At 44.2% G+C, this 13,703-nt stretch overlaps 1 protein-coding gene across 2 annotated transcripts in view; it reads left to right on the top strand.

The window, feature by feature from the left end:
* Positions 1 to 8,685, top strand: part of LOC147616955 (bet1-like SNARE 1-1) — a 38,438-nt gene extending 29,753 nt beyond the window's left edge. Inside the window, exons 5-6 of one of the 2 annotated variants that reach the window (XM_086776602.1) lie at positions 8,361 to 8,385; positions 8,517 to 8,685. In XM_086776602.1, the coding sequence (XP_086632728.1) occupies positions 8,361 to 8,385; positions 8,517 to 8,536 (45 nt within the window). In that variant the 3' untranslated portion in view covers positions 8,537 to 8,685. Of the gene's footprint in view, positions 1 to 8,360 lie in introns of both variants that reach the window. The other variant, XM_086776601.1, reaches the window with a different exon arrangement.
* Positions 8,686 to 13,703: the final 5,018 nt, after the last annotated feature.

Below are 13,703 nucleotides of genomic sequence, written 5' to 3'. Positions count from 1 at the left end.
GAACATTTGTGAGCACTTTGTGTGCTTTGGGTGCAGTGTTTGCACATCTTTTGGTGCAGTGTTTGCACATTTGCAGGGAGTCAGGCATTTACAGGTTGCATTTTGCTATGGCAACCACAGGTGAGAGCTCTTCATTGCTTCACATCAAGAAGCTTGAAGGCTCGCACAACTATGATATTTGGCAAACCCAGTGCTACAATGTGTTGCTTCAGAAAAAGCAGCACAAGCCTATCAAAGAAAGGGGTGTGATGCCCGCTTCTCTTACGGCTGAAGAGTGGGAAGATATGGATGAGCTGGCAAGATCTACTATCATGTTATCTGTGTCAGACTCATTACTTTTCAGCATTCGTGAAGAGAAGACAGCTTGGGGAATGTGGCAGAGATTGCAGGACTTGTATGCCCAACAAAGTGCCTCAAGCAAAGTGTATTGGTTGAAGAAACTCATAGGCCTTCAGATGAAGGAAGGGGCTTCTATGACAGCCCATCTCAATGAGTTTAATGGTATTGTCAGCCAGGTTATCAATCAAAAGTTGGCAATGGACGATGAGTTCAAAGCCACCTTTTTGTTATGCACTTTGCCAGAGAGTTGGGACACATTCAGGACAGCCACTAGCAATTCGCATGCTATGCTGTCATATGCAGATGTTGAGGGTGCTCTTCTTCAAGAAGAGATGAACAGGAAGAACAACTCTGTTGGAAAGTCCAATGCAATGAATGCACGTGGGAGATCCCAGCAAAGGGGGAAAAGCCAAGAAAGGGGAAGGAGCAAGTCTCGCTCGAAAAAGGATTTGGAATGCCATTATTGTGGCAAGAAGGGACACATCAAAAAACAATGCTACAAATGGAAAAATGATCAAAAAGAAAAAGGAAAAGGCAAAGACAAAGAGAAGGATGAAGCCAAAGATGTAAAGCCAAAGGGCAAAAGTGGAGTCAAGATCGAAGAAATCAATGTGTCACATGCAGGTGGCAGTGAGGATGAGGTCCTATTTACTTCTTCACTTGATGCCCATTCACTTCTTACAGGTGGTCATGGTATGCACTCATGGATCATTGATTCAGGTGCCTCCTTTCATGTCACAGGTTGCAGAGACTTGTTTGTCAGGTACACTGCTGGCAATGAAGGAGTGGTTTATTTGGGTGATAACCATGCATGCAAAATTCTTGGCAGAGGTGATGTGAGGCTTGTATTTTCAGATGGCTCACAGCTTATGCTCCATGATGTCAGGCATGTGCCTGAGATCAAGAAGAATCTGCTTTCTACTGGACAGCTTGATGATGCTGATTATGTTACCACATTTGGTAGTGGAAAGTGGAAGATTAGTAAGGGCTCACTGGTTGTTGCCAGAGGCTCTAAGGTGGACACTCTTTATTTCATGCATGCAGGTGTTTGTCACCATGCTAATGTAAATGCAACCGAGCTGCCGGAAATTTCTATGTGGCATAGCCGGTTGGGACACATGAGTGTCAAAGGAATGGAGCAATTGTCTCGTTTGGGTTACTTGCCTTCTCTAAAGTTTTCAAGTTTTCAATTTTGTGAGCATTGTATATATGGTAGGCAACTACAGTGCCCCCACAAGAAAGCTCTTGGACAGAAAGATGCTCAGTTAGAGCTTGTGCATACAGATGTATGTGAGATGCCTCAGCTTTCTTTGGGAGGGGCAAAATATTTTGTGTCTTTTATTGATGATGCCACACGCAAGGTGTGGGTTTATCCTCTTCGTTTGAAGAGTGATACATTCTCAGTGTTTGAGAAGTTTGTTGCTCTTGTTGAGAATCAAACTGGCAAAACACTGAAGGCTTTGCGTTCCGACAATGGTGGAGAGTATACGTCCAAACAGTTTCAGGACTTTTGTGATGCTAAAGGCATCAAGAGGGAGCTCTCTACTCCTTATGATCCTCCACAAAACGGGACAGCAGAGAGGATGAACAGGACCATACAGGAGAAGGTCCGTTCTATGTTGTCACATGCTGCATTACCTCATGGTTTTTGGGCTGAAGCTGTTATGACAGCCGTTCACCTTATAAACAGGTCACCTAACACGAGGCTTGGTGGGAAAGTGCCAGAAGAAGTATGGACAGGGAAGCCTCCGTCATACAAGCACTTGAGAGTGTTTGGTTGCGTTGCGTACGTGCACATACGCAGGGAAATGCGCACCAAACTTGATCCTAAGTCTCACAAATGCATATTCCTAGGATATGGTGACAGAGGTGAAATGGGGTATAGACTTTGGGATCCCATAAATAGAAAGATCATACGCAGCAATGATGTCATTTTTGATGAAACATGCATGTATAAGGAGCCTGCAAGGCAACAGGAGCCTGGCAGAGTCATCTTTGATGATGATGGACATCATGGACAACAACAAAGGGCTGTAAATCAGCCATTACAGCAGGAAAACCAGCCCTTAAATGGTGCTGAAAATGGTCCAAATGGACAGCCAGAGATGGCAGAAGATATCCCTATGGATATACCACAGTTGGAGGAGATACCGGGCATGATATTTCAGCCTTATGGCATGGAACAGGAGCCACCAATGGGTGATATGCAGGCTGGACAGCAACCTGCAAATGATGGTCATTGGGTACGGAGGTCCACTAGACCCTCCAGAGCCCCTGACAGGTTTGTTCCAGGGGTTGACTATTTGATGCTTACTGACTGTGGGGAGCCCTCATGTTACAAAGAGGCTTTACAGAGGGCAGACAAAGCTCTATGGGAGCGTGCCATGAAGTCAGAGATGGATTCTCTGCATAAAAATGGAACATGGAAGTTGGTGCCTTTGCCTGCAGGCAAGAAGGTTTTGCCATGCAAGTGGGTATACAGGCTCAAAGTTGCATCAGATGCAAAGCCAAGATACAAAGCCAGGTTAGTGGCTAAGGGCTTCAAGCAGGAATATGGTGTGGACTTTGATGAGATCTTCTCTCCAGTGGTCAAAATGACCACACTTAGAGCTGTGTTGGCTTTGGTTGCGCATGATGATCTGGACTTGATTCAGATGGATGTGAAGACTGCTTTTCTTCACGGTGATCTCCATGAGGAGATATATATGCAGCAGCCAGAGGGTTATGCAGAGAGTGGAAAGGAGAAGCTTGTATGCAAGCTGAAAAAGAGTCTTTATGGGCTCAAACAGGCACCAAGAGAATGGTATCATAAATTTGATACATTCATGAAAACTCAGAAATTCAGGAGAAGTGACATAGATCACTGCTTGTACACCAAGAAAGCTTTGGATGGCAGTCTCTTGATTCTCATTTTGTATGTTGATGATATGTTGATTGCCGGGAAATCTCGTAAAGAGATAGATGCCTTGAAGCAGAGGCTGCATCAAACCTTTGATATGAAGGATTTGGGTGATGCAAATCACATCTTGGGTATGCGGATACTTCGGGACAGAAATCAGCATGTGTTGTATTTGTCTCAGAAGGAATACATTGGCAAAGTCTTGCAGAGGTTCAATATGGACGGGGGGAAGAAGACTAGTACTCCTTTGCCTCCATATGTGAAACTCAGTGCTATGGACAGCCCACAGTCAGATAGAGACAGGGCTGATATGGCCAAGATTCCGTATGCTTCAGCTTGTGGCAGTCTCATGTATGCCATGGTTGCTACTAGGCCGGACATTGCATTTGCAGTGGGAGTGGTTTCTAGATACATGGCCAACCCTGGCAAGAAGCATTGGGAAGCAGTGAAAGGTGTCATGAGATACCTGAAGGGCACACAGGATTTGTGCATTTGCTTTGGCAAACAGGATGCATTAGTGCATGGTTATACGGACTCGGATTATGCCGGTCATCCAGATAACCGGAAGTCTACTACCGGTAATGTATTTACATTCACAGGAGGTGCTGTGTCATGGATATCCAGGATGCAGAAGTGCACTGCCTTATCTACTACAGAGGCCGAGTATATTGCAGCCACAGAGGCTTGCAAGGAGGCATTATGGCTATCTCGGTTAGTGGTTGATTTGGGCTATACAGGGGATATTCCATTGTTGCATTGTGACAGTCAGAGTGCCATTCAGTTGGCAAAGAACCCTGTCTTTCATGCAAAGACAAAGCATGTGGATGTGAAGTATCACTTCATCAGAGAGGTGATAGAGAACAAGCAAATTCAGCTTGTTAAGATTCACACGGATGACAACCCGGCTGATCTGTTGACGAAGAGTTTGCCTCCGGAGCGGTTTGCTCATTGCAGACACTTGATGGGCATTGGATGAGGCCATTTTCAGCCTTGATATGGCCTTGTATATTATCATGTACATGCTGATTTTTTCTTTTCCTTTACTTAAGGGCACTTTGCCTTTAAGTGGGAGGTTGTTGGGGTAAAGGCGTTATGCCCACCCTTATAGTGTGTACAAGCCCATAAGTTATAGTACATAGTACACTTAGTACTTTTAATGTACTAAGTGCACTATGTGTACTAGTGCAATATACATGTGTGATAGGGGAGTCACACACTCATGCTTTTTTTGATGAGTTGACTTATCCCCACAACTCTCTCTCTCTCTCCCTTGCTTCTCTGTGTATGTCTCCCATGAATGAACTCTAAACCCTAATTCAGGTTCCTTCTCCCATCAAGAAGATTGATTCCTTCTTTATTTGGATTGGATTTCAGAGATCGGTTGCAGATCCTAACCTGTATCTCTTTCGGGAACGCGGCATGGTTACGATAATCATCCTTTATGTGGATGATCTCATTCTCACTGGCGGTCATGTGGAGCACATTGGTGTGACGAAGGCTGCCTTGTCAAAGGAGTTTGAGATGACCGACTTAGGCTTACTCCACTTCTTTTTGGGATTGGAGATCTGGCAGACCCAGAGGGGGTTTTTTGTCTCTCAGCAGCGGTATGTTCATAAGTTGCTTGAGGCCTTTGGGATGGAGAATTGCAAGCCTATTACTTCGCCGATGGACCCAAACACAAAGTTACTGATCCTTGTGAGCCAGTTGATGCCTCGCAGTACCAGAAGTTGGTTGGTTCATTGATCTGGTTGCTGAACACCAGATTGGACTTGAGCTTCTCCGTGGGGCTGTTGAGCTCTTTTATGCAGACGCCATTGAAGTCTCACTGGGACGTAGGATTGCGGATCTTGCGGTATTTGCAGAGTATGAAGGATCTAGGACTCTTTTACACAGGAGGGGATGGAGTCAGACTCCAAGGTTGGAGTGACTCAGATTGGGGAGGAGATCCAGACACGAGGAGATCTACTTCAGGATACAGTTTTACCCTCGGCTCAAGAGCAGTTTCTTGGAGCAGCAAGAGGCAGCCAACTATTGCCCTCTCTTCGACAAAGGCAGAGTACCGGGCTGCTTGTGGTGCCACTTGCGAGGTTGCGGAGGCTGCTAGGCGAGATTGGGTTTCCATAGAAGGAGCCCACAGTCATCTAGTGCGATAACCAGAGTTGTATAGCTATTGCTCGGAACCCGGTCTTCCATGCCCGGACCAAGCACATAGAGATACAGTATCACTTTGTACGTGAGAAGATCTTGGCTGGTGACATCTTGCTACTTTATTGTTCGACGGAGGACAATGCGGTGGACCTCTTCACGCAGGCTACGCTCAGGTGGCACTCCAGCTCCCTTGGGTTGATTGCACAGCCAGGAGCTGAGAGGGGGTGTTAGAAGTCATCTCCTGTCTTAATCAGACACCAGGGCTTCTGTTGTGGGTGTGCTCGCCCTGTATAGGTGTTTTATCATTTTTCCTCACTCCCCGTATTTTTTCCCCATTTTTCCATGGTGTGGATGGATGCTACATGTTGGCAGGAGCCCTTGGTGCTGGCCGACTGCACCTCATGTGCTCCTGGTGGCTGGCCGACTGCCTATGATGCAGTCGTGGAGGTTTTGATGCTGGCCGACCTGTTTTGTATAGTCGTGGAGATATTTTCTGCTAGCCGACTTGCTTTATGCAGTCGTGGAGAGCCCTCAAGCGCTGGCCGACTACATCCATGGGGCATATAAATAGGCCCCATGTTCCTCACCATTTTTTCATTTAGTTTTGTACGGGATCTTGTGTATAGAGAAGAGTTTACACGCCTATCTCTCAGTGTTTCTTGTGCTCTCTATTTTCTGCACTCTACTTGCTCTTGTGGACCCAAGTTTGGTTATCATTTCCGCTGCGTATTTTGACAGATCCTTCTATTAGTTAATGAAAAAACAGCCACGAAGGGCTAGATACAACCACGAAGGGCTAAAAACAAACTCGCCTCTTTTAAGGGAAAAAAGCAAATGATCAAAAGGGGAAGAGACACTTCTCCTCTGGCTGGCTACTCTGTGAGGAGAAGGCTATCTCATACGAGGGGAGGGGGGAGGGGGGGGGGGGGGGGGGGGACACCACACAGGTGGTTTGTAATGCCAAATGGGGTCACTGACTCTATCTATGAGGAAAGGGCGAGGCCTCCAAAGCTTCAAGAAAGCTTCCTGCCGCTTCCGCATGCGGTCAGAACCTCCCTGTAACTTCCCCCACTGACCGCGAAGGGTGTGAACGATATCGAGCCATATGCTCCTGATGGTCTCAGCCGGCGGAGTGTGGGTACCCTCGATGGCCTTACTGCATCTAGCACGCTAGGTTGCAATGCTGCTGCAAATCTCTAATCTTTGGCATGAGCCTGGCGCTACTCGCCTATAGGTGGGGCTGCGACTGGTATTGTTGCAATACGATGGTGAGAGACCTGAAGGGCTAGCCCTCCCCCATCCTCCTCATAAGCCCTGACTACTCTAGCCTTTGTGGCCCAAGCAACAGTGCCCCATGTAGTAATGATCCGGGTTGATGCTCTGTGCATAGCGAAGATGCGGAGAATCCGTTGCCAAATCTGTTGAGCCTTAGGGCAATCCAAAAGGCAATGTCTTTGAGACTCCTGAGGGTGGCCACACCATAGGCAAGCTGCTGGCCGACCTCCAACTGCCAGCCAAGTACCAACCCCCAAACTCCTGTGCGCCATCAACCAAAGAAGGGTAATCTTTCTAGGCCGAAAGCTGTCCCAAAGCCTCTTCCAGAAATCTGAAAGGAAGTGCTGGACAAGGAGTTCTTTGACAAGTATTCTCGGCAATGTTGACGGACTATTTTGATTCCATAGGACTTCTGTCAACAAGTTAAACATGAGGGATGTCAGCACTTGGATGCTGTGGATATGCGACACCAATACAAGTGCAAGGCCCTAAGGCCACACATGAGGCATTTTGTGAGCCCTTGTCCATGAATGAGTTGTGAGTGTACCGCCAAGTAGTAGTCGGGGTCAATGTCGTGCACTACTTGCACACGTCAGTGTCGTGCCCATCTTGCACACCCATGCAAGCCTCGTGTATGATGTAATAATGTTGTGTTGTCCCGGGCACTTATTAGGCCAGTGGTTGGGTGCCCGTTGTCAAGTAATTGTCAAATGCGTTGTCCTGGTGCGTGCAAACCTTTATAAAAGTACTAGCAACACCTTAGGCTTTTGGGGAACATGGATATTATTCATGTATGAGCTTGTAGGGCAGCCCTGTGGCCACCCGAATTCGGTGCCATGGACACATTGGGTTCCCACACCCAATGAATAGGAGAGAAGGGGATTTTACCAAATTTCCAGCCCACAACTAGCATAAAATGCAAGTTGGCTTGCTCTATCACCAGTCAGGCAGCTCCCCCAGGCACTATATATACATATGCATCACAGCCCACAGCAATCATCTCATATTCTTTTGCAACCATATGCGTTTTTGTTCTGCTGGAACTGGAATCGACCTCCTGTTGCTTGCGTTTTAGGCTCAGGTCTGCCTGTCATTTTAAAAATGCATAGAAGCAAAAATGCAGTGTGGAGCAAAACGGAGCACATAAGCACTGTCCAGCAGAGGCGACTTTAGGCCAGCCCTGACACTGGCCTGGTTGCCCCTCCCTTGAATGCTTGAGATTTGCAAGAACATTTTGTATAGGACCACACTCATCCCTGGGTGGCCGGATGGTGGTGGTCAATTATGCCTTATTTATCTCTATGTATTTTTAAATACTATTGGGGATAGTAGGCAGACTTGCTTGACCTCCTTATGCTGAGAAGGCTGCTTTAGCATCCTCCTCTGTCCTGTCCACAAATGATTTCTTTTATTAGAGCAGGAGTTTTCTACTGTGGGGACATCTGAGAGATTCTTTGACGTGCCCTGTAGATGAAGGCTGAAGTGAATATACTGAGCCCACGGAATCTATGAAGGTGAAGCAGTGCGAATCGATGCAATGAGGCACCTATCTTTGCAAGAAAGGGTGTTATAAGCAATACAAGGAAACATGGCGGAACATACGTATGTGCGTGCGAGAGAGAGAGAGAGAGAGAGAGAGAGAGAGAGAGAGGGAGGGAGGGAGGGAGGGAGGCCTAATGTTGACCATTTCTGTCATCAGGTTTTCGAGTCCAAATCAGGAAGAAGTACAGTGACTTTAGTTGCTTCATTTGTGGCGTTGTTTCTTCTTATCTACTTTCTCACCAAGTAATTACTTGAATTGTACCCATGGTGTTCTCTGCTTTCTTACCAGCTAATGGCTTAAATCTGTATGCAGAAGGTGGGTTGATTTTCTGATTTTTTGCCAATCAAAAACTGTGTTTTGTATAGTTGTACACTCTGCATGTTTTGGTTCTATCAGACATAACCTCAAGACATTTGGACCAACGAAAATATTTATTTTGTAAGCTTTCTTGCACATGCCAATATTTGTAAATTTTGCTGGAGATTTTGATGTATATTTTCCTGGAGGTTTTTCTTGCACGGCTTCATGGGCATTTAAGCTACTTGTTTGGTTCATTTGGAAGAAAATTTTGGCAAGTGTTTCAAGTGTTATTTGGGTTCCAAGGCTTCGTATAGGCTATATACATAGTTTCATCATATAGCTTCATGGGCATTTAAGCTACTTATTTGGTTCATTTGGAAGAAAATTTTGGTAAGTGTTTCAAGTGTTATTTGGGTTCCAAGGCTTCGTATAGGCTATACATAGTTTCATCATATATCGTAATACAAGCTGCTCAGCAGAAACAAGAGAAGAATTCCTTTGTAAGCCTTTGTGTGTGTTCGTGAGAGAGAGAGAGAGAGAGAGAGAGAGAGAGAGATTCACAATATGTTAATACACTCGATGTGTACAACATTCAAGGGATCTTCTTTGGAAGCTCTTAGAGATATCGATTGATGACCTTTGCATGCATAAAGTGGAAGGAGCATCTTGCTCATCTTACGTTTGTTTGTGAGAGTTTTCTTCTCAAAAAAAAAATCCTCTCTCTCTCTCTCTCTCTCGCTCTCATGCTTCAAGCAGGCAATCATGTACTCATGCACATGATTGCTACCATGCAGCATTGTGGAAGGTGCATGCTACATGCAATATACGCACAAGGTGGCAGCCACTGTTTTTGCTGATGTGAATGGGTATTGAAAGTAAGTGCCGTTGAGGTACATTCAAACCCAATACCTCCTCCTTCGGAAGGCATGAGTGCCACCATTAAGAATATAGCTTAGGGGACGCATGATGGTAAACAATTGTGTAGGTTAGTGTGGCTCTTGCTTATTTTGCACACTAATGATGAGCCGTGATCACTCAGGGACACGAAAAGTAGAGTCAAAGTTTTCGTTGATTTTTAATTTGCTCCTTATTTAAGCCATTCTTCTTGTAGAGTTTGGAAGTAGCAACTTACCAAAGTGCTCCTTTCCATATTATGGTACTTAACAAAATTTGGTTTGATTTTGTGAAGGGTGTAGTTGGTATATTAGGTTGTCTCATACCATTTTTTTGAATAAAGTTGGGAAGATGTCCGCTCTCCTATCACTTCTTCAACTTGTGCGTAGAGAGCTACTCAAAACCTTGGTAGGCCCTAGTTGTCATACAGTAGACCTTGCCTATTGTGTGTTAGCATGCATGCTAGAAACTCTTGGAAGAGATCCAACATGTAAAAGGACATAGAAACGCTTAGAAACGAGAGATCAACAATCACAGCAATGCCCTCGTCATATAGCCTCAAGCCATGAGGATAGCTTTCAAGTTAGCAAGTCACTAAAATAGTAATCAGCAAGAAAGGATGAAAATAGAGGTGGATAAGGAGCTATTGATTCACGTAGCAGATTCCACCTATTGTACCTTAGGATGCAATAAACTCTATGCAGAGCATGTGAAAAGACAGAGAAACATGCAAAAACAACAATATAAAACGAGGAGGATGGTGAGCCCATGTATTGGCCCCAGGGAGGGTTTTCGAGGTGACAAGTCATTGGAGGAGTAATTAGCAAGAAATGATAAGCAAGAAATGATAAGCAAGAAATGATAAAGAGTCTACTAGTGTATGAGCCTTGACCCTTTTTATACACCTTAATATAACCTATAAATCTACCACCTTCTTCTAAGGTTCCTCTAGAGTGTTCCCTAAAGCCACCTCATAACCATAGGTTACACCTTTTTAAGACCTACATATGCTAAATTCTCCCTTGGATTATGCCCACACCAGACCATGTTCCCACTTGAGACCAAGAGTGTAAAACCTATACATGACAGACATACGAGACTAAGTGTGAAACTCTTGTGCTAGCTTCAATCTTTCTCTTCTTGCAAACATGGAGATTGAAAGTGAGTATGAGGATTGATGATGGTGATGATTTAGGGCAAGTGCTCTTGTGTTTGATGGGTTTTTTTTTCCTTATCTAGAGATTAGGGTTTGCTAATTAAGCTTATGCATAGATTTTGCATGCCATTAGCCTTGGAATTTAGAGAAGAAGCTTCCCTTTCATTTGGTGCACAGGTCACAAAACTCTTTTTTTTTTTTTTGGGTGCGCTTTCTTGAAATCTGAAAACGAAAAGTGCATCTTACCTCTTCTTTGCACACCATTGAGATCAGCCATCTTCCTCTTCAATCTTCAATGGTCTTCGTGCTTGATTTTGAGAGAGGAAATTGGTGGGAGGGAGACTGAAATATTTAGGAAGAGATGCAATAACAATCTTGAAGAAAAAACAATCAAAGAATGGTGGCCAATGCACAGGAAAATTTGGCCAACAACAGAAGAAACGCGTTTGCTTGCAGTTCGCATTCGCTATACAATACACCACACAAGGAAGAAGAACATAACGCTATTGAAGGTATCAACCTAAGGATAAAACCAATTCTCTACAGAAGAGGGCTTGTAGAGAAGAGATGGCAGAAGAAGCTTTTCACAATAGCCATGTCATTTTTGTAATTCAAGTGACTTCTCCTCTGCACACAGAATAGTATCTGCCCATGTAGCGCCCGTCAATGGCAGGTCCAAGCGTCGCCTCTCCGCCTGCAAATCATCCGTAAACCACCCATTGCCACACATCATCGGCAGCAACAATTTGGCAGCAGAGCAGCCTATTGAGGACTGTAGAGAAGAAGGGCCGCCTAGTGTAGATTATTAGCGGCCACAGAGGTGGAGAAGACCAGCTGTAGAGAAGAATCTAATCAAGGATGCCAATGGTGTCATCATCAACAACGGGCAGCGGGCAGAAGATCTCTTAACGGCCACCATCGATTTGCAAAGGTTTATATAATTAACAAAGGTCTTTTTTATAAAATGGTAGTGTAAATGGTCTTTTCATAAAGCTGTTCACATGCAGAAGCACACAAGCAGAATTTTAGGTCCTAATCTCTTTCAAGGGAGAATCCTATTTAAATTATAGAGGCCATTAGTATTTCCATTTTTATGTTTACATTAGTCTTATGCGAGTCAAATATGGGAGTATGGGCTTCATAGGCGGTGCTGTCATTTATTTCCATAATTGGGTGTGAAAAGAGGATTATGAGTCAAATTGGGTGATGGAACCTTCTTTTTCGGAAGTGTATATATCCATTATCAAGTGTGTGTGAGAAGAAGCGACAAGATGCCTACCCCTAGGGCTACCCAAAACAATATGCCCTGCATATCTGACTGTGAAGGATGGTCTCGAACCATACCACTTAACCTTGGATGCTAACTTCATGGCGTATCCTGGACCATCCACACCTTTCCACCCGAGCAACAACTTCACCACTAACTTGGTGAAGTTGTTGTTGGGGGGTGGAAAGGTGTGGATGGTCCAGGATACACCATGAATTTGGTGCATACGAACTTCATGGTGTATCCTGGACCATCCACAACTTTCCACCTTAGCAGCAACTTCACCACAACTTGGATGACGCAAAGATGCAGTTACACCATTAGGAAGGGGGGGCAGTAGGTTAACCACTCTATATAGGTTAACATGGTTTCACCAGCCTGACCTACCATAAGGCGCTTTGCCATCTTACTTACTTGAACAACGAGAACTTGTCTTTTGTAAGACGATGATGGAACATATAAAGCGGCCTTACCTTCAGCTTAATGTCAAATAGAGAAAGTCTAAGGACTTTGTGTACATATTTTCTTAAGACTAGTAATATAGGTTGGACCACTTTTAAGTTTGGCCATGAAAACTAGTCACTTGTATATAAGTCATTTTTGACACTAAGCAATACATAATCACTCCCTTACAATAGAATACTTATGAGATTCCCTTCTTCTTGCTTGCTTGTGCTCTAGTTTCTCTCTTGCATTATCATCTTCTTTTCCCCTCGCCTTTTCACCATCGTAAAGACGGATCTCAATTTACCTCCATCTAGGCGAAGAGAGCTCTTCGTTCACCCCATTTGGCCCGACGTAGGTCTGTTAGGCTATACCACAAATTTGGCAATAGGTTGCCATAAGCCATATCAAGGGTTGTCTCAAGCCTACACCTGGCATATGTCTCTTAGTAGGGACAACCACAACAAGGGCAATAGATCACCATAAAGCCAAAGTCATCTGTAGTAGCAGATCTTTCTATACGGGATCGAATCTTTGTCCTAGATGTTTTGACTTTTGTTTGCTACTATTCTTCTTTAGATGATTCTTCTCGAGCCATTGTTCTCAGCTAATCCAATTTGTCACTATATGATGTGAGCCAATTCTTGGCTAGACGATCTAACTCTGGTGGGCAATTTGTCTCAAGGCGATTCTTCTTTTTGTGCTAACACAAGTTAAATGGCAAGGCCTAATGACACATGCTTCGGCATGTGTCATCACTATGTGATCCAAGTTGATTCTTGGCTAGACGATCTGACTCTGGTGGGCAATTCGTCTCAGGGCGATTCTTCTTTTTGTGCTAGCAGAAGTTAAGTGGCAAGGCCTAACAACACATGCTTTGGCATACTTCGATAAGACTAAGGTAAGCTCTCTTGAACAAGGTCCTTGAGACTTGCCCTTTACATTGCATAGCGTTTCAAGAGGCTATAGCCACACTCAACTAGCACATCTCCAAGCCATGAGTGCTTAATTCAAATAACAAGTCCCATCTTGCATGGCTATGCTCCTCTTCAAGTATATGGAGGTGCTTGAAATCCCAAGTGGATTTAATGAAAGAAAGAAAAGTTTGTGTGTTTCTCTCCATAACCATAATGTTGCATCAATTAATCCCTTTAAACTGTGAAGCTTAAAGTACAAAGCAGAAACTCCATACACAAGAAACTTACCCCTTTAAACTTTGTATTGACTTGACTTATCATTTATAAAGCAAGAATCCAATGTATAATTTAAAATAGTTCACAATTTCTTCCCTCTTTTCAACTCATCAATGTAAATCACTCCACCTCTTCCTTTCCCAAGCTAGTATTGATGTTGTGCTCCCCTTCCCACGGCGTTTGCTTTTTTATTTTGAGATGATATTATATTTATATTATTAAATGATATTTGTAGTAGACTCAAA

The sequence above is a fragment of the Cibotium barometz genome, chromosome 37 (genome assembly GCF_041138505.1).
Source record: "Cibotium barometz isolate CiBa-2024 chromosome 37, ASM4113850v1, whole genome shotgun sequence".
NCBI classification, from domain to species: Eukaryota; Viridiplantae; Streptophyta; class Polypodiopsida; order Cyatheales; family Cibotiaceae; genus Cibotium; species Cibotium barometz.
This window is presented reverse-complemented; position numbering and strand designations above follow the sequence as displayed.